This window comes from Hyaena hyaena, unplaced genomic scaffold (assembly GCF_003009895.1).
Source record: "Hyaena hyaena isolate Hyena2069 unplaced genomic scaffold, ASM300989v1 scaffold_560, whole genome shotgun sequence".
NCBI lineage: Eukaryota > Metazoa > Chordata > Mammalia > Carnivora > Hyaenidae > Hyaena > Hyaena hyaena.
This window is the reverse complement of record NW_024081192.1, coordinates 123,562-146,437: the sequence shown is the minus strand read 5'-3', so window position 1 is coordinate 146,437 and position 22,876 is coordinate 123,562. Positions and strand designations below refer to the sequence as shown.

General features: G+C 47.1%; 2 protein-coding genes across 3 annotated transcripts; one reads left to right on the top strand and one right to left on the bottom strand.

Moving 5' to 3' along the window:
• The first annotated feature begins 34 nt into the window (after positions 1-34).
• On the top strand, positions 35-4,009 carry DDIT3 (DNA damage inducible transcript 3). The gene is made up of 4 exons (XM_039256171.1): positions 35-147; positions 2,408-2,455; positions 3,171-3,328; positions 3,421-4,009. The coding sequence occupies exons 3-4, from the start codon at positions 3,191-3,193 to the stop codon at positions 3,787-3,789; spliced, it is 507 nt and encodes a 168-aa protein (XP_039112102.1). The 5' UTR covers positions 35-147; positions 2,408-2,455; positions 3,171-3,190; the 3' UTR covers positions 3,790-4,009.
• MARS1 (methionyl-tRNA synthetase 1) lies at positions 3,950-18,850 on the bottom strand. 2 transcript variants are annotated; one of them, XM_039256169.1, is made up of 22 exons: positions 18,706-18,850; positions 17,806-17,896; positions 17,566-17,644; positions 17,353-17,487; positions 16,934-17,009; positions 16,510-16,682; positions 16,233-16,339; positions 14,284-14,400; positions 13,944-14,147; positions 12,969-13,170; positions 10,918-10,992; positions 8,043-8,213; positions 7,777-7,872; positions 7,521-7,638; positions 6,941-7,154; positions 5,775-5,906; positions 5,562-5,666; positions 5,297-5,483; positions 4,618-4,689; positions 4,451-4,474; positions 4,270-4,362; positions 3,950-4,170 (listed from the first exon to the last, which is right to left on the bottom strand). In XM_039256169.1, exons 1-22 carry the CDS (start codon positions 18,812-18,814, stop codon positions 4,024-4,026), a joined length of 2,727 nt encoding a protein of 908 aa, XP_039112100.1. In that variant the 5' UTR covers positions 18,815-18,850; the 3' UTR covers positions 3,950-4,023. The 2 variants fall into 2 exon arrangements, with proteins under 2 accessions (XP_039112100.1, XP_039112101.1); XM_039256170.1 differs by lacking the exon at positions 4,451-4,474 and having other exon boundaries at positions 18,706-18,849.
• Between the last annotated feature and the right edge of the window lie 4,026 nt (positions 18,851-22,876).

Sequence of the window (22,876 nt, the reverse complement as noted above, 5' to 3'; positions counted from 1 at the left end):
TGAGAGGAGGGCAAGGCTTTATTAAAAGATCAGTGCTGCCAGCTACCGAGGTCAGAGGCTTGAGTCTAAGGCACAGAGCAGACCATGTTGAAGATGAGCGGGTGGCAGCAGCAAAGCCAAAATCAGAGCCGGAACCTGAGGAGAGAGGCGAGTACTGATCCCTTACCTACCTTTTATCCTTCGATCTTCGGAAACACCATTTGTCCCCTCCAAGTCAGACATTTGCTTTCAGGATGTGGCCCCACCCCCTCCTCGATGAAGCTGGTGACAGTCCGAGGAAGGGATAGGGAGAATCCTCTCTTTCTTCGGAATATAACGTCACCCCACCCCTGCCCGGAGCGTGGGCCCTGCTCTATGCTGATGGGCGGAGGGGTCCAGATGCCCTTGGGAGATTTATTCTCTTAGGTTGCTGACCCCAGGCCTCCTCGTTAGGCCCGTACGGTGGGAGGCGAGGCAGCAGGACACTCCCCCACGCTGAGACGCCTGGGTGACCATGGCTCACGCTTCTCCTCCCGCCTTACCGTCAGCGGCACTACCCCTGCCCTACCGCCAATCCCGTCTCAGCCCCAGCGTCTCAGGGCCAGAGTGGCCGCGTCGGTAGCAGGCGCTCCTGGATCCACAGGACAGCCATTCCGCATCCTAACAGAAAACTGAACCTTAAGGAAACTGATAACACTTTTGGGAGGAGGGGTGCTGATGGACAGGGATTGGAGATGGGTTTTCACAGTCCCCCAGAAGTCTCTGGGCCTCCTGCACAAGAGAGCATTCTGGACCTCTTAAGTGTGGGAAGCCATTTGGGATCTCCCCAGTGTACTGTCTTTCCCCTGAGATTCGTCCCTGCCTCTTTCTCCTGTCCTGTCTCCAACTAATCTTTGTGTAACCATTGCATCAGGCCAGCCCCCTGTTTGGCTCTGCAGCCCTCTGGCCTGGGCTCCACTGCTGATGAAAGCTGCAGCCCACACACTGGAAGGCAAGGAGGGTTCCCCAGGGAGGACAGCCCTGAAGAGAAACACTCTGGGTGATATTGCATCTCCAGTCCCCAGGGATAGGCAGCTGCTGTTCTGCCTCTGGGCTTCCTCCTCCCTTCCCTCTGAGAGAGATTGGGAAGAATGTATCCATCCATTCCTAGCAAATACTTAACACATACCTACTACATACCATGCATTTTGTGCCCCGATATACCCATGAACAAGAAAAAAAAAAATCTCTGCTCTCTCAGAGCTGATACTTCAGCGGGAAAAGGCACACCATAAACATGTTACGTGCCAATGAGAAAAGTAAAGCATGGAAGGGTAGAGAATGCTCAGGGTGGAGGGGTTACAGTTTTACATTAGGTGGTTAGGGATTCTCTCACTGAAGTGATATTTAAATTTAAGATCTAAAAAGAGGCAAGGCAGTAAGCCATATATATATGTGGAAGGAGAGCTTTTCCTAAAATGGGAGGATGCAGTCTCTTTGTGGAACAGAAGTTAGCTGGCTGAACTAGAGTGAGCAAGAGGGAGAATGGTCAATGAGAACTCCAGGGCAGGGAAGGAACAGATTGGGGGGGGGGGCCCTTTTAAGCCATTTTTAAGCACCTTATCCGCTAATAGTCATGAAATTGGAAGTCACTGGAGAGTTTTGAGCAGAACCCAGCACCTGACCTAAGTTTTAAAGGGTTCACTCTGGCTGCCTGTAGTGAACAGACTTGGGGAGGGGTCGCAAGAACAGAAACTGGGAGCCCTGCAGTAATCCAACAGAGATAACAGTAACTTGATCTGGATTGGAAACAATGGAGTTGGTGAGAAATATTTAGATTCTGGGTTTTTGAAGAATGATTTAAAAAAAATTTACCAGTGGTTTGAATTGTGGGGTGTGAGAGAGGAATCAAGGACAATTCTAAGGGTTTTGGCTTAAGCAAGTAGAGATGCCATTTACTGAGATGGGGAAGACCATGGAAGGAAAAAATAAGCAGGAATCTGTCTTTGGACATAGGAAGCCTGAGATGTCTTTTAGACATCCAAAAGCAGAGATTCAGGTAAGCAGTTAAATGGCACAGTTGGAGATCTCAGGAAAGGTTCAGACTGGAAAGGTGCATTTGAAGGATGTCAGTGTGGGAATGGAACTAGGAAAATATCACTTGATTTGTTCCCTTCCCTGTAGTCCAGTCCTTACCCTGGGAGGTTTGAGGCCTGCCTTGAATTTAGACAAAGTAGAGTTGGCCATGACTTTTCTATTATGTAATCAGGACTACAAACATCAGCCACTAAAAATAAAGGCCCGGCTCTCTTCTGTCCTTGGAATGGCTGCAGGGACCTTTGATTATACCCTATAAGAAGTGAGGAAAGACCAATAGGAGGCTGGAGATAAAAGAAGCTACCTCTCTCCCTTCCAAAAAATGGCTAACATCTGTCTTTGATCCCTACAGTGTTCCAGGAGGAAGTGTATCTTCATACATCACCACACCTGAGAGCAGGTAAACTTAACCAATCCTATCCCAAAACCAGTTCTTAAGAGGTGCTGCTTAGGGTCACTGTACTGGGAGCCCTAACAAGTTATGAAAGCACCTAGAGAAGACAGGAGAGAAGGGTTTGAATCTGAGCACTTTTGCTGACAGGCTAAATCCATCCTCCTGGCCTTCCCCTAACCAGGTGACCAAATCACTATTCTTAGAGCATGTCCTAATTGAAAGCTGGCTGAGTGAGCATTCAGTCCCAACAAAGAGAACTGGTTTGTCCTACCAAACCTCAGTCCCCATCAAGGTTAGACTCACCCAAAGGACTCCCCACACAGGAGGAGAAAAGAACACAGATGGTCTGATAATTGCCCCTGGAAACTACCAACCAGTTCCCTCAGGGAGGTGGAGGACTTTTACTAGGATCACCTAAGAATATATTCTCCAGACCCTTGGCTTCTTCATATGCTGGGCAAAAGCAAGGAAGGAATGCTAGTATATAGACCAATTGCTAAATTTTAAAGGGCCAAACAGTAAATATTTTGAATGTCGAGGTTTCCACTGTTGTAGCATAGAAACAGCCATAACAGTATGTAAATAAGTGGATATAGTTAGGTTCCAAGAACAGGTAGCGAGCCAGTTTGCCAGCCTGGGGCTGGTATAGACTGTTTGACTGCTAAGTGGAGCTTCTCCCACTCCCACCTGACCCCCACATCCTGAATCTGTACTCTTCCAGAGCTTGATCGAACTGCAGAGATGGCAGCAGAGTCACTGCCTTTTTCCTTCGGGACACTGTCCAGCTGGGAGCTGGAAGCCTGGTATGAGGACCTGCAGGAGGTGCTGTCCTCAGATGAAAATGGGAGTACCTACGTTTTACCCCCTGGAAACAAGGAGGTGAGAATGCCAGGCCTAAAGCTGAGGAGGGGGAGGTCTTGCCCTTCCCATCTTAACTAATATTTACTCTACCTTTCCTCATTCCCTTGAAGGAAGAATCAAAAACTTTCACCACACTTGACCCTGCCTCTCTGGCTTGGCTGACTGAGGAGCCAGGACCAGCAGAGGTCACGAACACCTCCCAGAGCCCTCACTCTCCGGATTCCAGTCAGAGCTCCCTGGCTCAGGAGGAAGAAGAGGAAGACCAAGGACGACCCAGGAAACGGAAACAGAGTGGCCAGTCCCCAGCTGGAGCTGGAAAGCAACGCATGAAGGAGAAAGAACAAGAGAACGAGAGAAAAGTGACACAGCTTGCTGAAGAGAACGAACGGCTCAAGCAGGAAATCGAGCGCCTGACCAGGGAAGTGGAGGCGACTCGCCGAGCTCTGATTGACCGAATGGTTAATCTGCACCAAACATGAACAGTTGGGACCATCACTTCCCCCTTGGGCCAGCCACTACCTACCTTTCGGGAAGTGGCTGCTGACCATCTTCTCACCAGTGCCAATGATGTGACCCTTGACCCCATCTGTTTAGTAAGGGGAAAGCTTGGGGGAGAAAACAGGAAAGGGTCTCAGCATGTATATAGAGATTGTACATTTATTTATTACTGTCCATATCCATTAAAGTGACTTCCTATGAGCCAGGTCTCACGTTCACTTTTTCTTCTTGCCTTTTGGGGTTTCAAGGGGTTTGCCCTCAGCTAGAGCCAACTGCTTCTTCAGATCCAAGAGTTTAGCCACCTCTGCAGCAACCTGGTTCTTGTCTGCTTTTTGTGCTTTTAGTTCTCGCACAATGTTGCCCTAAGAGCAGAGCAGGTGAGGGAAGAACAACAGTGAGGCCAGAAAGAACCGATTTGGGATCCCGCTTGTCCAGTCTCCCGCAGTGTTTAGGCTATGTACCTGTTTTGTCACTTCATCCATTAGCACTTGTATCTGCTGTGGTCCAGCTGTTGCCGTAGCCTCTACAACCACTGGCGTGGGGGTTGCTTTTGCCTGGAGAACAACAACAAAGCTCTCACCTGCTCCATAAATACCCCTCGACCTCAAGCTTTATAGAATATCTCAGGGGGAATGGGATTACCTTTAACTCCAAGGACTCTTCCAGCTAAGACAGGAAAGAAAAACTATAAGTAAGGAAGCAGCAGGGCCAAAAGGTGGAAAGAGTAACGAGTGAGGATTACTCGGGGACACCAAGGAGAGGACACCATGGCTCTTGATGGGTGACAGCACAGTCTTTAGCTTTCTCACCTGGCCCCCGCCAAAGCGCTGCCTCAAACTTTCAATCTGGTCATTTTCCAATTTTTGGAATAAGGGACTGACCTGTGAAGAAAGAGGTCCATAAACATTCACTGATTACATATAAACTCTACCAGACTAGAGAGAGGGGCCTCTCTAATCCCAGTCACTGACATTCAGGAACTCTAAATTTTTAGAAGAAACAAATGAGCATATACTTGCTGACTTCAGTAAAGAATCCAGAAACAGCACTGGCATTCACTAGGAAAGCCCAAAGTATTAGTAAGGTCCAAGAGTATTTAAACTAAGGATGCTGGGTTGACACAGGGTTTAGAGGTGAATTTACTTTATCCCTGCCTGTTAGCACTGCGGAGAGTAGGTGACCGTGGCATTTCTTCAAACATCTCATTACATCTACCATATACCAATTAATTTTACATGCCAAGTACTGGGTTCTGGCATGAAGAACAATGATGATACATGGGCTACAGACAACACAGAGCTTGCGAGCTAATACCAAGGACTTTATATGAGAAACAAACCTGCGTACAGAGTAGGGAGGAGTGGGGAAGGGGTTCGGAGAACAGCTGTGAGAGTCCTATGTCCAAAGTTCTCTGAGGTCTCCCCAAAGGCTGTATAGCAAAGGTAGGGGTTTTAAGAGGCTGGCTGGCTCTAGCCCTGAGGGACCTACCGTGCCAATCTGGTGTCCTGCGGGTAAGGTACATGGGAAGCTTGTGAGCAGGACACTGCAAGCTGGAGCTGGAAGCTGCAGCTGGGCCTGGATAGTGGCACTAACCGTGGGCATGTAAGGCTGGAGCATGACGGACAGCAAGGCGGCTATGTTCACTGCCAAGCCTGTCACTGTCCCTGCTCGCTGCCTAGGGAAGAAGAGAGATTAGTCAGAATTTCCAGAAGGACACAGCCTACTGCCACTTTATTCCTGCAGCCAAACTTACCTGTCAGCCTCGCTGCCTTTAATCCGCTTCCAAGGCTCATTCACCTGAATATATTGGTTGCCATGGCGAGAGATGGTGAGGATACTGCGTAAGGCCTCCCGGATCCTGGGAAGGGAGGAGGCAAACAGAAGTGGAAAGTCCCAGAGGAGCCAGTATGGGACTCTCAACATGCCTGTAGATGACTGAGCTGAGACAGAGGGGCAGGTTACTTACCGAACCTTCTCTAGCAGCTGGTGATAGTGCTGGAGCTCCAGGGTGACGTGGGCCAGCAGGCGCTGGTCATCAGAAGTAAGCACCATCTCAGGCACACAGCCCCCAAAAAACTTAGACACAAACATTCCAGCTCTTCATGGGAGTACAGAAGGGGAAGAGAAAAGGGGAATTACTGGCCAGTGTCCTTATAGAAATTTGACCTGATTTGCCTAATTCTCCATTCTCTCAGAATTGATACCTCCTGACTCTCTCAAGCTGGAAGGCAAAAAATTAATTCATTAATTTTATTCATTCCTTGGAGTACCTGGGTGGCTCAATTAGGTGTCCATCTCTTGATTTCAACCCAGGCCATAATCTCACAGTTGGGAGATCGAGCCCTACTTTGGGGTCTGTGATCGATGTGGAAACTGCTTAAGATTCTCTCTCTCCTTCTGCCCCTCCCCTGCTCATGCTCATGCTCTCCCCCTCTCAAAGAAAAAAAAAATTCATTTCTTGTCTTCTCTCCCCTAAGAATAAGAAACCTGATAAAGTCAAGCAACTTCATTTTCTTTTTAAGAAATCAATATTGAGAATGATCAAGTTGAAGTATGTTACTTGCTATCCAATACTCTAGTAGAGGCTATCTGTGAAATGCAGCTGACAACCAATTCTGAAAGGATGTGTAGCCACAGAATATACTTTAGATTGCAGAATAGCTGAGACAGAGACCAATAACGGACTGTGAGCCTAAAGTAACAAAACCCCCAAAGAGTACGGTAAACATCTCCTACCCCTACCCTAAAATAACCCCCTTCTTCAGCCAAACTTTTCCAATGGTCTGTAAGTAAACTTTTTTGTTGGGAAAGAACACATTTCCAATTTTATAAAAACATTAATGAGAAAACAATTTGTAAAAGTTCACTTTGTGACCAACTTGGCTAAATCACATCTCTACAACTGACTTTACCCAAGCATACATACCCTACCATTTTGGAGGATCGGGTCCCAATGAATAGAAACCCACTTTCTTCATTGTCTTCCCCATCCTTCACAGCTCCTGCTCATTCATGACTGCCTTCCCTGCATCCTCATCTCTCCCATGTCTCCTACCTAGTGGAGCAGAGCTAGCCACCATCCCACCCCATCCCCAGCTCATCTGACTCTGACCACCCCCCACTAAGTCCCACCTGTTGATGAAGTTGCCCAGGTTGTTAAGCAGTTCAGAATTATTCTTGAGCAACATGTCGGTCCAGGAGAAGGCACTGTCCTGGCCCTCAGGCCGAATGGAGAGCAGATAGAAGCGCCAGATGTCAGCAGGGATCCCTGTGTCCTGGGCCATGTCACCAAACACTCCCACACCCCGGCTCTTGGAGAACTTCCCATCCTCATAATTCAGGTACTCTGGACAGAGGAGAATGAGAACCATCTGTTCAAATCACACCTTTCCCTCTCTGACCCACTAACTCTTCTCCCCTCTCCTTCAACCTCAACTGTGGGTGACCAGTAACACTTCTTGAGTAGCTGGCCTGCACAGAACTTGGGAATCTCTTCCTCTCCGTTCTACTCTTTTTCCCCTTTGCTTCTACCCACTACAAAATTTTAGCTTTAGATTTCTGCTTTCTTCTGGGTTGAGTTCTCATGTTCTAGTTATTCCTATTTCATCTCAACTCCTAACTCAAGATCTAGCACCTCTCCAAGATGTTCTTCTAAATACTGCCTCAGTCCTCATTCCTTAGGAACTTCCCCATCTTCAGTTTTCCAGGGTACCTGTAGCAATGAGGTGGCTGACCAAGGTATAGTTGTCCTCAGCTCCCAAGGCTGAACAAGGAAAGACTAAGCCGTGGAAGGGAACATTGTCTTTGGCCATGAACTGATACAGGTTCACCTACAAAATATAGTTGGGAGACAAACCTCCTGAGACTGTCTTCAAAGGCCCAAGAAAGAACACATACCCAATCCTAACCACCTCAACACACATATGCACGCACCCTCCCCATAGACAGGCTAACCAAGAGCTGCCCACCTGTTCTGGGTTCTTCCACCATCTCTCCCACTGGTCTGTATAATTGGCTGTGATGGACACGTAGCCAATAGTGGCATCAAACCAAACATAGAATACCTGGAGGGCCAGGAGGAGAAAGATACACTAGGATGAACGAACACTGGCAAAACCTCACGAACCCAGTCTCTGACTGAAGCAAGACATAATCAACAGTCTATTCTGCTAGCCCAGGGTCTCAACCCCAAGGCAGAATAATATGACATATGAATAAAGCACAGGGTTGTTACCTTGTCCTCAAAACCTTCTAAGGGTACAGGGGTTCCCCATTTGAGGTCTCGAGTTATGCAGCGGGGCTTGAGGCCATCTCGAAGCCAAGAACGAATGATGAACCGGGCATTGGGTGTCCAGTCACTACCAGGCAATGTCTTCCCCAACCATTCCTCCAGTCGTTTTTCCAGCTGAGATGGCAGAGAAAGTCAGAGGGCTGATTTAGGACAGTCTCCTACATGGTTCACATGAGGATAAACACGTACAACCTCTCTGGAGTAGTCCGGCAATATACTATTAAAGGACTCATGACTTTGACATAGCAATTCCACTGCTAGGAACTATTTCAATAGAAATACACATAAGTGCATGGATATGTATATAAAAAAGTAAACTGTTCATCATAGCAAAAAAAAATTGAAACTAACACCCATGGTTCAGTAGAGTTATGGAAATATGGTGTATCAATACAATGAAATACTTATAAGGCCATTAAAGAGTGAGTTAGATCTGCACACGCTGACGTGTAAAGATCTCTAAGATATATTAAATTAAGCAAACCGCAAAACGATAATATATAATCCTATCATAATAAAAATAAGTAACAACATACAGAAGCTCAGACAAAATTCTGAAGGAAAATGTGTATCAGTGGTTTTATTCTCAGATGAAATTACGGGGAACACATCTAGTTTTGTACCATATTTCTACCTGAAATTTTAGAATCAAGCTTACTTCACTTTTTTTTTTTTTTTTTAAAGAGTCAGAGCGACAGTGAGAGAGAGAGACATAGAATCCAAAACAGGCTCCAGGCTCTGATCCATCCAGCACAGAGCCCGATGTGGGGCCCAAACCCACGAAACATGAGATCGTGACCTGAGCCGAAGTCAGACACTTAACCGACTGAGCCACCCAGGTGCCCCTTACTTCACTTTTATAAGCAGAAAGAGAGAGATAAATCTGTTGGAGGGGATGGCTTATGTAATTTACCCACATAAATACCATAGCTTCTGAAGCCTGACGATACATTCTATTGGTGAGGCTATGCGGAAATAGGTACACACTTTGCTAGTGAAGGCAAAAGGAAAACAACTTTGTGTATACTCCCACAGACTGCTTATAAGCTGCAAGGGGAAAAATGCTAATTGTACAGAGGAGACACTGAGTAACACCTTGACTAGACAAAAATCAACATTGCCAATAAGGGGGAAATGGCTATCAGGTGCCTCTGGAAAGGACACAATATCATTTATGTAGTATTCCAACTGAGGACGCAGAACCTGAATTTATTTAATCATGACAAAATAGCCAAATCCAAAAATAAGGAATAGCCTATTTGGGGTGGGGGGTGATCAGAGACTGTAATCTTAAAAACTGTTAATGTCAGGGGCGCCTGGGTGGCTCAGTCAGGTAAGTGTCTGACCTTAACTCAGGTCATGATCTCATGGTTCGTGGGTTCAAGTCCGGCGTCTGGCTCTGTGCTGACAACTCAGGGCCTGGAGCCTCTTTCGGATTCTGTGTCTGCTCTCTCTCTCTTCCCCTCCCCAGCTCACACTCTCTCTCTCCCTCTCAAATGTTGAAAGAACGTTAAAATTTTTTTTAAAAGAACAACTGTTAATGTCATAAAAGATGCAAGGCTGAGGAGCTGTTTTAGATGAAAGGAAAACAAAGACATAGAAAACCTAAATGGAATACATGATCCTGAGCTAGATTCCATACTAAAGGAAAAATAATGCTATAAAGGACATTATTGGGATAACTGACAAAACTGAAATATGGATAGGAGATTAGACAACTATATCAATGTTAAATTCCTTGAAGTTGTTTATTATGGTTAGGCAAGACTGTCTTTTCTTAGGAAACACAATTAGTTAAGAATAAGAACATACATGTATGTATGTGTATGTGTAGAGAGAGAGAATATGCTAAAATAGAGCAAAATTTAAACTAGTGAACGTGGATATGAGTACCTGGGTTTTTTATCTAGCAACTATTTATTCTTGAAGCTCTTTTTGCAAGATTGAAATTACTTCCAAAGTTAAAAAAGGAGGCAGATCTAATGTGGAAAATTGGTCAAGACACATCACAAAGTTAAAAAAAAAAAAAAAGCAGGCTGTAGAACAATATGAATGCCATGACCTAATTTATATTAAGAAAAAAAAGACAGGCAAATACTTTCACATGCATACGCTATCTCCGGACACCAAGGAAAATGAGCCGTAGTCAGTACCTCTGGCCAAAGAGCCTGGGCCTTGGGCCTTCACCTTGTTCCCTTTAATCTGTTACATTCTCTTTACAATACCCCCACACATTTGTTTTTTAAGTTTACTTATTTATTTTGAGAGAGCGTGTGTGCCCAAATGGAGGAGGGACAGAGAAAAAAGGAGAGAGAGAACTCCAAGCAGCACAGAACCCAAAGTGGGGCTCAATCTCATGAACTATGAAATCATGATGTGATCCAAAATCAAGAATTGGATGCTTGACTCCCTGGCCACTCAGGTGCCCCAAGCTTATATATTTTTAAAATGGAAATTAAAAACATTTGTGGGGCACTGGGTGGCTCAGTTGGTTAAGTATCCGATTTCAGCTCAGGTCACGATCTCACAATTTGTGAGTGTGAGCCTCGCAGTGGGCTCTGTGCTGACCGCTCAGAGCCTGGAGCCTGCTTCAGATGCTGTGTCTTCCTCTCTCTCTGCCCCTTCCCCACTTGTGTTTTCTTTCTCTCTCTCTCTCTCACACACACAAATAAATTAACATTAAAAAAATTTTTTTAATAAAAACAAAAAAAATTTAAAAAATAAAAAACATTTGAGAGTGGTCTGGTACAGATTTGTGGCTGAGGCCGAGGGGGCCGAAGTCGCTGTGCAGACTAGCTTGAGGGAAAGGCCCACTTACCTTAGGCAGGTCCAGGAACAGGTGCTGAGAGGATTTCACCACAGGGCACGACCGGCAGACTTTACACTGAGGCTTCTGTGAAGGGAAAGTGAAGGGAAGGGGTGACACAAGGTGGAATAGCCAGGATCAGGGCTGCAGGCCAGGGGGAGCTGTGCAGGCGAGGCGAGAGGCACAGAGGGATGAGCTCCCCAGTCTGCCATCTCGCTTAGCTCCATGCTTACTTGGGTCTTCTGAGAACTTGAAGACTCAAGTCCACACAGCCACAGCATAACATTTGTTACTGAGAGTTTCACGACTCTGTCCTATCGCTCCAAAGAACAGGAAAAAGCAGGGGCACCTGCCTGGCTCAGTCAGCAAAGCATGCAACCCTTGATCTCAGGGTTGTGAGATCAAGCCCCACATTGGGTGTACAGATTATTTAAAAATAAGATCTTTTTAAAAAGAGAGAGAAAAACACATTCTCTGAGCACAGGCTAGGTAGAGAGCACTGTGCTGTGTGCAGCTGTGTGAGGGGAGGAAGGGGAACAGACACACAGTTCTCTCCCTGAGGAAGTTACAATCAAGTTAGGGAGTACAGACCTCTCTGAAGCAAAACGTCAAGATACTTACTTTCACGGCACAAACTAACTATGCAAACAGTGGAGAGTGATGACTAGAGGACTAGTCAGGTGGGAGTAATCGATGAAAGCTTCCCCGTGAGGTTAGATCTGGGCTTTTCAATCTCTTCTTGTCTGAGGAGGCTCCATTCCCAACGTGGGGCTTGAACTCATGACCCTGAGACTTTGCATGTTTTACCAACTGAGCCAGCTAAGCGCCCTGATCTGGGCTTCTGAAGGTGAGCCATTGGAACTTTCTCAGGACCTCTGTCCTGAGCTCTACATGGCTACCTCCAGCCGCCTACCCAACACTCTGCGTGGGCATCTAACAGGCACCGCAAACTGAGCCCACACAACAGTATCACTGCACTACAGCAGAACCCCTGCCCTTCAACCAAGCCTGCCCACGTCCGTAGATGGTACTACTGTCTACCCAAGCTGCCTTGAGCCAAAAGCTTACACGTCATAGTTTTCTTGACTTCCCCTCACCCGGAATTCATCTATCCAGTAGTCTACCTCCAAAACCTATCTTGAATCCTTTTCTTCTCCCCGTTTCTGCTGTTATTCACCTAAACCAATCTACCATCATCTCGTTTCTGAGCTACCATTCTGGCCTCCCAAATGGTCTCCCCACTTTCTTTCTTGCTTCCCTCCCATCAGTTTTCCACAGGGCAGCCTACCATTCAGCTCCCACAATGGCTTACCGGGCCCTGGTAATCTGGTCACTGCTGACCTCTCTGACCTCCCCTCAATCGCCCGTCCCTGTCACTGTGCTACAGCTACACTCGCCTTCTCCATTCTGCCTTTTCAGCTGCCTGCTGCCTTATGCCTTTGCATTTCCTGCTCCTTCTGCCTGGACCACTCTCAACCCCTCATCGCCCAGCTTGCTCCTTCTCATTCTTCAAACTCTCAGTTCAGGAGTGTTCCCTTCTCTGAGAGGCCTTCTCTGATCACCTGGCCACTGTCACATCTTCCTGGCAGTTTATCGTGTACATACATTCTTGTCCTTAAGGCTGGTCTCCTCCCTGCACTACATGAAGATCTGTCTTACTCAGTGCTACATCTGCAGTGGTTCCCAGGGACCACCCTATCACAAGGGCTTAAAACACAGGTGTTGTATAAATAAATGAATAAATTAACACATGAGTAAACACGGAAAAAAAGAAATGTGTTTACAGAAGAGAGAAAGAACTAAACGAATGCAGATTGGATGATGTAAAGCAGGAGCAAAGGTTCGGAAGCAAACACTCATCCTGTCTCTTCCCTAGCACAATGCTAAGCACACAGTAAATGCTCAGTAAATGTCCAATGAACCAAAACAATGAGATAGGGTAAAAAGAGACACTGGTGACAGGTCCTGAATGCTAAAATAACAATTCTGAATGGGACAAGCCTGGGAGTCCCTGAATAATACAGATGGTCTCCTTCTGCGCTTCCACGAGACCCTCCTCTCACCTTGAGTTCAATGGCATTGATGAGCTTGCCACACTTGTCACACTGGTCACCCCGGGCCTCCTCATAGCCACAGAAGGGACACACACCTTCCACAAAGCGGTCAGCCAGGAAGCGGGCGCAGTGCTCACACCGCAGCTGCTCCATGGTATCTTGGAACACAAAACCTCGGGTCAACAACCGCTGGAAGATGTCCTGCGTGATTCTGCCAAAGTGAATCAGGGACAGGGGAGGGCCGGATCAGAGGAAGTCAGAGGAAGTGGCGCACCCCTCCCTCCTGTAACTGCACCCAGACCCCAAGTCAGTCCCAGTGCCGAAAAATCAGGCAGAAGGCCCCTCAAGGCCAAGGCCATCTAGTCAATTTTAGGAGTTTTACTGGATAAGCCCGGACCCCTCATACATATCCCTTACTCTCCACACAATCCCTTCCCTCAACACCTTAGAACTTACGTTTGTCAAATACAAACTTAACAGTTCTGTGCTCTTTGCTAACAAAAATCTCTAAAAGGACAGGACTGTACTCTTTTTCAATATGTCCTAAAATCAAAATTAATTGGTCCAACTATTAAACTGCTGAACGCTATCAAACTGTCAGGCTACTATACAGTTTTTATAAGGATGAATACCAGGCAGGGGAAGAATGCGTGTATTTGCTATAAATCAACACAGGAGTGGGAGGGACTGTCCTAAAACTCCACAGCACTCAGGGAAGAGCAGGGAGGCGGCAGCGGGAAGGCAAATACTTCCTTTGAGCCTAAGTCCTATCTCTTCCCATCTTTGGCTTCTTCTTCAGCCCCTGGTCAGGCTTCTGCAACCACTGAATCCCCATGCTTGGGATACATTTGAGGGCAATATTCAGATCCTGAGTTTAATTAGGATGCCTAACCAACACTTCTGGTTCCTTCCATCTCCAGGATATTCTAATTTCCCCCAACCCAGTATCCACCCGCTATTTCTGCCTGATTACAGGAAACTTACTTGGTCTGCTGTGGAGTGGTGGTACGTCCAAAAATATCAAACGAGATATTAAACCAGCGGTAGATGTTGGCATGGATGGCGTGGTACTTGTCACAGATCTCCTGGGGGGTCAGGCCCTCCTCCATAGCCTTGGTCTCTGTCGCTGTACCATACTCATCTGTCCCACACAGATAGAGAGTGTTCCACTGGCGGAGGCGGGAGTACCTGGAAGGGGATATGGTGATTACAGGGGCCCCGTGCCAGACCCTCCCGTGTTCCCAGGATCCCCGCCACCCTTGAGACATTCTATTCCTTTGGGCCACTGCTCCCTCAGGAAGTCTTCCCCTGCAGCTGGCTCCACCTGGCAAAGACATCAGCACTGAGCACGCAACCAATGATGTTTCCAAGGTGGGGGACATTGTTGACATAAGGGAGGGCGCTGGTGATGAGCACATTCCTTTCCCCAGCCACAGGCAACCTGGTAGGGAAAGAGGAAAAGAACAGTCCGTGGGGGAGAAGCAAGGGTCAAGAGAGACCAACAGTGCACGCAACACCCACACACATCTGTTCTATTGTCACAGACTCAGGTACACCTGAAGTCTTTCTTCACATGAAACCACAGGGTCATGAATGCCCCCAAAAGCCACAAGACCCCCTACAGTTGCAAGTAGGGCCCTGCCACAGTGAGCAAGCCCAGGCACTGCTCTTAAGGAGCTGCATTCCTACTGACCTCTGTCCCCTTTACTGTCGTAAATGCTTCTCTTCCATCAGCTCATTCTCAGGCTCCAACTTCCTGGGTATTAACAAAACTCTTCCTGGCTCTGTCAACCACCACTCTCCTCAGACTTCGATGCCACCCAAGCATCCCCTCCCAGCACTACCCGTTCCTCTTCTACCCAGGTGTTATGGAAGCATTACCTCTAGTCACTGCCTGAAATGCTCACAGGACTGCCACCTCATCTTCATGTCTTCCCAAGTTCTCCTATACCCCTGGCTCTCCCCTCCCTAACCCATGTCAGTTATTTCCTTGTGGCCCTACTCAAACCAGCAGGCATCAGCTACCCTCTTCACAGCCACCCTCCCCCTCCACGATCTCAGGCGCATGCCTAGTCACGGTACTTAATCTGCTGTCTGAAGTCACTCAATCCACTCTTCCTTTTTATGCTTCATCACCTGAGAGCTCAGCTGCACGCATCCTGTACCCACCCCCTCCTCGGCACCGACCTCTTGCCAGGGCTCCTTTCACCTTTCCAACCATTCTCAACCTATTACTTCCTGGCTCCCACCTTTTACCGTGTCCTTCAACCTTGGGCATCCTGAGAGCTCAGGATTTCCATGGTTTCTTTTTTTTTTTTTTTTTTTTGTTCTTTTTTAAGTAGGCTCCAGGCCCAACATGGGGCTTGAACTCACAACCCTGAGATCAAGAGTTGAATGCTCTACTGACTGAGCCAGCCAGGCGCCCCTAGGATTCCCATAGTTTCTAATATTAACAAAGACTCAAATGAGTCCTCTGGTTAACCTCACACTTTCTTCCCAGCTGCTGATATACACATCCAGTTAGAGGTTCCCACTACTTTCCAGAATATCTTACAGCTCATTTCCTTAAAAAAGATCCCTGATTTCTCCTGCAGTCATTGACTTTGCTTCCTATCTGAATACCATAATTTTCTCTGAAATTCCACTTAAAATCAACTCCTTCAGAGAAGTCTTCCTTCAAGACAATTGCCTTCCACCCAGTCATCCTTGTATTCCTAGCCCCTAAGCACTTTGTAGCACACGGTGTGCTGCTCCTCCCGTGTCAGTGTGACTTATCTCACATTATGAGTGTGCTTACTACTGTAGCAGACATGCAGGTAAGTATGACGGTGGCTCTATCCTCGGCAGGGGTGGGGGACAGGGGGTTGCACTCTATTATGTAACTGGTGACTGGATCAGTGCAGTGAAAGGTACAAAACACTAAAGGAAAAGACGAACATTAAAGAAGTCAGCAAAGGGGACCTGGCAAGCAGATAGTGGCTCTATTAATGATTTCCATTTAAGAAACCAAGCCCCACTAGGGGTGCCTGGGTGGCTCTGTCGGTTAAGCGCTAGACTTCAGCTCAGGTCATGATCTCGTGGTCCGTGAGCTTGAGCCCCACATCGGGCTCTGGGCTGACAGCTCAGAGCCTGGAGCCTGCTTCAGATTCTGTGTCTCCCTTTCTCTCTCTGCCCCTCCGCCACTCATACTGTCTCTCCCTCTCTCTCAAAAATAAACATTTAAAAAAAAAAGGTAAGAAAGAAACCATGCCCCACTCATCTGTGCCTACTCACACAGGATTCTGCTGTGGCCGAAGTGGGGGTATGCTTCCCAGGCCCTGCTCCCAAGCACTCACAGCCATGGCGATCTCCTCCTCAGACAGAGTAGCCAGTTCTTCCTCCTGTGAAGAGTGGATACAACCCCTCTTGAGAGGGCCCAAAGACTAAAGAAACTCTTTCCTTGCTCTCCAACAACTGCAAGAGGTAACAGCCATACTCAAAGTCCCTCTCCAAGCCACCTCCACCCCCAGGTACTGAGGCTCTGTGGGGACCCCATTGCTCTGTTCCAAACCTCAGGCTCATTGCTGACAGCCCTCCCCTCAAAGGAGCTGGGGTGGGGCTGCTTTTGGAGGTAGGGCCGGAGGGCGAGAACACCCTGCTGCTTCAGCACCATCTCCGCAGCTCTCTGACATGGTTCCTGAGAACTCAGTGTCTGGAACCAGCTGTGCAGGGCACCCAACTCTTCTGTGGGGATGGGAGAAAAAAGGGAATCCATCGGCATGACCTGGAATGGGCAAGCAAGAGTGGACCCCCTCCCTCTCTTCACGAAGGTTCTCCAGTTATCTTCCCCAGTTCCCGCAGCCATCTTTCTGCCATGGCTGCCCTGTCAAGCTACGCCTCAAAGTGGTTCCTCAATATTTTATTGCCCATTCTGGAATCCCTACACCAACTTCCTGGGTTGGGCCTGGGCATGAAGTGATATGCACAGTTCTCACCAGGAAGGTAGGCCGGGTCTTGAAGTAATGGGTATAGCGCTCCCCACAAAACAATGTCGGCTAGAGATTCTGTCTCCTTTGTCAAGAAAAGAAAAAAGGCCACAGGTAAAATACTCAGTTTCTTCCCAACGTATACAATAACGTCTAATGTTTCCTAAACACTTTGTGACTACACGTCAAGCACTCTGTTAAGCACTTTAAGCTACCTCACTTAATCCTCACAATAATCCATTGAGGTGGCTACTAATATTACCCCATTTCAAAGATGAAAAAAATTGAGGATTAGAGAGTATGGTGATTTTTCAAGGTTACGCTGCTAATAAGTGGCAGTGCTGGGTTTTGCACTCTGAACACAGCCTTCCTTCTTAGTTCTTTCATCCTACAGCTTTCCCTGATCCCTATCTCAAAGCTGAACTCACCCCAGCCAGGAAAGGACAGCTCCGACGGCTCAAGTTGTGGTCGATGTATGTCAGGGCTCTCCGGATCGGACCAAGAACATCTTCCCCCTTCTTGCCTTGGACCACCAAATAGTACAGGGCCGCAGACAAGGCTGGCTAAAATGTGGGAGCCACAGGTCAGGATGGCCGTGAAGAGCAAGCGTCTGCCTGCCACCCCCCATATCTCAGTCCCACCTGCAGTTCTGTAGCTTCCCATTCCAGCCACTGGTTGGTGAGGTCATCTTGCTCCCAGCCCGATAACAAAAAGAAGTATCTGCCCAGAGAGAGAGCAATGGAAGGTAGAACTAGAAAGGCCCAATTGTCTAGCCCATTTCTCACCCCACAGTGAAACAGTGGTGGCAAATAAAGTCACACAGGGGACAGTAAGCCCTGATTTTATTCAGCTACCTCCCTGCCTTGAGGACCAATACTGACCGGCAGATTGCACTAGTGGAGAAGAGGTAGTTGCCACTATCCAGTTGTAAGACAGGGACCTTCGGCCGGGTCAGGAACGGGACCACACACTCTGATGCAGAAAAGGAAAATGAGAGGAAAAAACAAGAAACAAACAAAAACCTCGGTCAACTTAGATGGACAACTTCACATTGTTCAGGAAAAAAGGCACGGTAAAGATTTCTGGATAGGACCACTAAAAGGGGGTGGGTCCAGAACGAGCTGGACAGACCAGCAGGTGTTCAGCTGGGACCGCCAGCTGGAGGCAACAGATGGGCATTGCAGAGGGGTAGTGGTATTGGGACAGTGCTTTAGCCCAACACTGGAACCACGGAGAGTAAGTGAGAACGATCTAAGAGAAAAGCGCAAGAACAAAATTAAGAGAACTGGGAGAAGTGACAAGAAAACCGCTTTTAAGAGTCGCCCAAACAGATGGCTGGGAAGAGGAGGTAAACCGAAGGAGTCCGTGTGTTGTCTGCGTATTTTGGGAGACAAGAGCAAGATTTCCTAAGAACGAAAAAGGGGTGCCTGGGGGGTTGTGGCGAGTAACTAGAGAGTGTCGGGGATGGGGGATGCCTGATAAGCGTGGAAGAAAGTTGGAATAGGGCACAGGTTCACTTGAGGAGCACTGGGTACTGGAAGATGAAGGGGGAGGAGACTAGAGGTGAGATAAGGAGTATACCGAAATTAAGGGAAGTGACTAATGACAGATGTGACCGGGAGAAGAGGGACGGGCTGGCCAAGGATAATGGGACAGGAGGTGGACGGGAGCGCGTGGTGAGGGGTGGAGGTCTGGAGAAGACAACTGCTGGAGGGGTGTCGGGCGTGTTTCGGTTCCGACCCCCTCATCCACCGCCCACCAGCACCAGCCACCCCGACTACCTTCGGGGCCTACGGTACTGATAAGCAGCTCCTCTCTGCCCTGGGCCCGGCCCGCGGCGGCCAGCACCGGCAAGCTCCCCGGGGCGCCCTCGCTCACGAAGAGTCTCATTTCGCCGTGAGTCCCACGCTGATGTAACCGGAACCGGCCTCCGGCCTGTGGGCTGAGCGTCCGCCGCGACGCACGCCGGGAAATGAAGTTCTGACCTTCACCATTCCCTGCGCACCGCTCACGGAAAGTAGACTATTTCTCCCATCATGCAACACCAGGAAACAGGGACAGTATCATAGAGATGGAGCAGAGGCTGTGCTAGAGTGGCACTTTTTTTGGTGAGACTGCATGAGTAGTTTACGAGTGGAGCCCAGTGCGATTTGATTTTCTACTGAAGTTGGAAGTCGGTGACGGAAACGAAGGCCGCCTCTAGTCTTGCTGAAGTGGCCTTGTCATGACAGCGACTACCAGCAAAGTTCGATTCTCGATTTGGGTTCACAAGAAGCGGAGTTACCCGATTGAGAGTTAGGATGAACTTTAGTGACATAGTGGAAATTAATGTAGATATCCTATTAACAAAAAAGGAATGTGACTGTTAAATATTGATATACTACAAGTCTGCAGCCACTTAGAGCTAGACAGTTTCACTGAAGGTGAGGGAGCATATGTAGGGAAAAGGTCAGATTGAAGGAAAGTAAGAAGACTGAGTTTGGCAACAAGTATATACTATGAGAGGAAGTGCATATCAGTCATTGAGAAAGGGATACTTCTTATTCGTTTCTGCATCCCTTTAAGAAGTATTACTACCTGGGTGCCTGACTGGCTCAATCGGAGAGCATGTGACTGTTGATCTCCAGGTCATGAGGTCCAGCCCCAGGTTGGGTGTAGAGATTACTTAAATAAACTTTGAAAAAGAATAATTAATACCTAATGGCACTTATGAGTTAGATGCTGTTCTAAGTACTTTACGTATTTATTAATTAATTCTCAAAAACCCTATGGAGATTCTGGACGTTTTGAAGCTAGGCCTTGCAACTTCTGCTCAGGCTTTTTGGAACACTCTGGTAGCTCTGAGCAGCCACATAAAAGTCTCACTATCTTGAGAAGTTTCGTGTTGACACTCTGGCTGACAGCTCCAGCTGATCCCAGCATTTCAATCATCCCCATCAAGGCGTCAGATATGCAAGTGAAGCTCTCCAGACCAGTCCACCTCACCTGCCCACTGAATTATCACTAAGTGACCCTAGCCAATGCCACATGGGATAGAAGACTTGCCCAGCTGAGCCCTGTCCAAATTTCTGTTCCATAAAATGTGAGTTGTAAGAAAATGGTTATTTAACAAAATGCAAACAATGAGTTCGGTTCTCTCATTCTTGTTTTACAGGTGAGGAAACTGAGGTACAGAGAAGTTACTTTGTGCCAGGCACAATACAAGGCATTGAAGGTACAATGATCAACAAAACAGATACAGGCATCTGCCTTAGCAGAGCTCACAGACTTCCTCGGAAGTCAGAAAATAATCTTTAAAGTTTCCTGAAAGTCAGGGCACCTGGCTGACTCCGTTGGAAGAGCAAGCAACTCTTGGTCTCAGGGTCATGAGTTCAAGCCCCACATTGGGTGCAGAGATTACTTAAATAAATAAGTAAACTTAAAAAAAACAACTAAAGTTTTGTGAAAGTCATAAGGGGCCATGTAAAACTTGCTGTGGGAGCTCCTAGTTAGGGCCCCTACCCAATTCTAAGTGGTTAAGAGAGGCTTTCTTGTGCAAGTGACCTTTCAGCTGAGACCAGAATGATAAGTAAGAGTTAGCCAGTAGAGATTGGTGGGGTTGGAGAGGAAGTGTTTCAGGCAGAGGGAAAAAAAATTATGTATATATACACATATATACACATATACACATACACAGACATATACGTATATGTATACATACACACAGACATATATATATACATAGACACGTGTGTGTGCTCACGCGCACACGCGCGCGCACAGGACCAGAGATCTCAGTGCACTTCAGGAATGTGAGGAATAAGTGTGAGAGTATAGAGTTCATGCTAGGGAGCATGAAAAGGCTAGACTCAAGGGAGAAAGTCTCTGTGAACCATACTGTAAAATTTGGTCCATACTCTGAGGACAATGAGAAGCCTTTGAAAGGTTAAGTCAGAGGAGTAGCAGGGCATTTTTGTGCTTTAGAAAGGTCACTCTGGAAAAAAAAATTTTTAATAAATAAGTAAGAAAGGTCACTCTGGCTGCTTGCCAGGAATGGAGTGGAAGTGAGCAGAACTATTTGCAAGGAGATTGTTAGGAGGTTCTATCATCCAGGCTAAAGAGGATGATAGTTGTAGAGATTAAAGGAAGTAGGTAGATTGAAAAGGTTTAGCAATCAGTTAAATATGAATAGTGAGAAAAAAAGAGAAATGAAGGTTGGCTGCCAGGTTTCTGGCATGGATCAATTAAGTACACCCTAGATGTGCCCCAACAGATAGTATTTTCCTTATCATAGTGATGATCACACTGCATTGTGTTATGAGAAGGCAGGGGCCATGTTTGTTATCTTAATTGGCAATACCTAGCACACAGTTCCTGCCTGGCACATGTGGCAGTAAGCATTCAATATTTATTGAACTTAAATTTAACTGAGTAGTGGTACTAGAGGACAAACAGGCTTGGCTAGGCAGAGGAGCTAACAAATTCAGTTTTAAAAACATCATGTTTGTGCTACTTTGGGCATTGTGAAATATCCGAGTGGAGTTTTTCAGTGGACCATGGATTAAACTGGAGTTCCAAGGAAATATCCAGATTGGAGACAGGGTTCTCAGCAGCATATGGAGGTCATTGAAGCTGGGGAGAGAATAAGACCACAAAGAGTGTATAGAGAGTGCAAAGGGCATAATATCTCAGACAGAACTCTGGGGTTTAAGGAACAAGCAAAGTCCTTCCTTATGCAACAGAGAAGGAACTGCTAAGAAGGTAAGGACACCAGAAGTGTTTGTAGGAGAGAATAGTCAATTGTGTTGGCTGGTGCTGAGATGTCAAGCAACATAAGAACTGCAGTGTCCCTGTAAAGTCAGGGGTGACCCTAGTGAGGAAGAACCTTGCAGAGGTGAGGGAGTGAGAGGAGAGAAATGGAGACCCTGTATGTAGGTAATTCTTTCAAGAAGTTTGACTGTTGGGGCACCTGTGTGGCTCAGTTGGTTAAGCATCCAACTTTGGTTCAGGTCATGATCTCATGGTTTGTGGGTTCGAGCCCCCTGTCAAGCTCCACGCTCACAATGTGGAACCTACTCGGGATTCTCTCTCTCTCTCTCTCTCTCTCTTTCTGCCCCTCTTCCACTTGTACTTTCTCTCAAAAACAAAGAATTTACTTTAACTTAATTTAAAAAAAGAAGTTTGTAAGGAGGAAGAGAGAGAGGGTGGTAACCAAAGAATATAGTAAAGGGAGGTTTGTCTAAAGATGGCTGACACTTGAGTATGTTTAAAAGCTAAGGGGAAAGAGTCCATAAAGGAGAGGATAAAGTGCAAGAGAGATGGCAGAAAAGATAGATGAGATTGGAACACTTAGTAAACTCCAGATGAATGAACAATGAATAAACAGGATGAAGTTGGTCACTATTTTGGAGGTGGGAAGGAATAGTTGAGGGGTAGGGTTCTCTGCATTTTGAAGGTGGAGCAAACTAAGGAGGAAGATCATTGAGGCCAAACCCCAGTCCCGGGAACCAGTCCTCAGATCGTGTGTCAGGGGAGGAGAGCTGGCTCTCTGATGTCACCGAGGGGGAGGTGTACTCCCTACCCTACCTCTCCAAAGCCAAACAGAAAGCCTCACGTTGTGCAGTGGGGAAACAGAGAGGGGGGAAAACAAGAGTGGTTAGGTAAGGAGGAAGCGTAAGTATATGTTTTAAAGCTCTGGCATTGACAGAATTCAATTCCCACCTTCCACCAAGGAAAGGCTGATATCAGTCCACCCTTTGTCCCTCCCCCCCCCATAGGCTGTCATAGCACCCTATGACCTTGTCCACAGTCCTTGATTCAATTGTAATAAATTTATTGTCATCAGTTAAGATCTGTCCTTAAGCTACAGGAGGGCAAGGGCTGTGTCCACTCCTTCCTCTCTCTTATTCCCAGTGCCCAACACTGTTCCTTTCATAACCGGAGGTGCTCAGCCAATCCTTGTTAAGAGCATGA

What these genes read in the sequence shown, in the direction of transcription:
- DDIT3 (XM_039256171.1), top strand. Translation starts at nt 3,191, where the DNA reads ATGGCAGCAGAGTCACTGCCTTTTTCCTTCGGGACACTGTCCAGCTGG. An exon ending in TACCCCCTGGAAACAAGGAG is followed by an intron (nt 3,329 to 3,420) that starts GTGAGAATGCCA and finishes ATTCCCTTGAAG; the next exon opens with GAAGAATCAAAAACTTTCAC.
- MARS1 (XM_039256169.1), bottom strand. Translation starts at nt 18,814, where the DNA reads ATGAGACTCTTCGTGAGCGAGGGCGCCCCGGGGAGCTTGCCGGTGCTG. An exon ending in AGTGCTGATGTCTTTGCCAG is followed by an intron (nt 14,148 to 14,283) that starts GTGGAGCCAGCT and finishes ATCCCCTTCCAG; the next exon opens with GTACTCCCGCCTCCGCCAGT. An exon ending in CAGCTGCTAGAGAAGGTTCG is followed by an intron (nt 5,667 to 5,774) that starts GTAAGTAACCTG and finishes CTCCCTTCCCAG; the next exon opens with GATCCGGGAGGCCTTACGCA.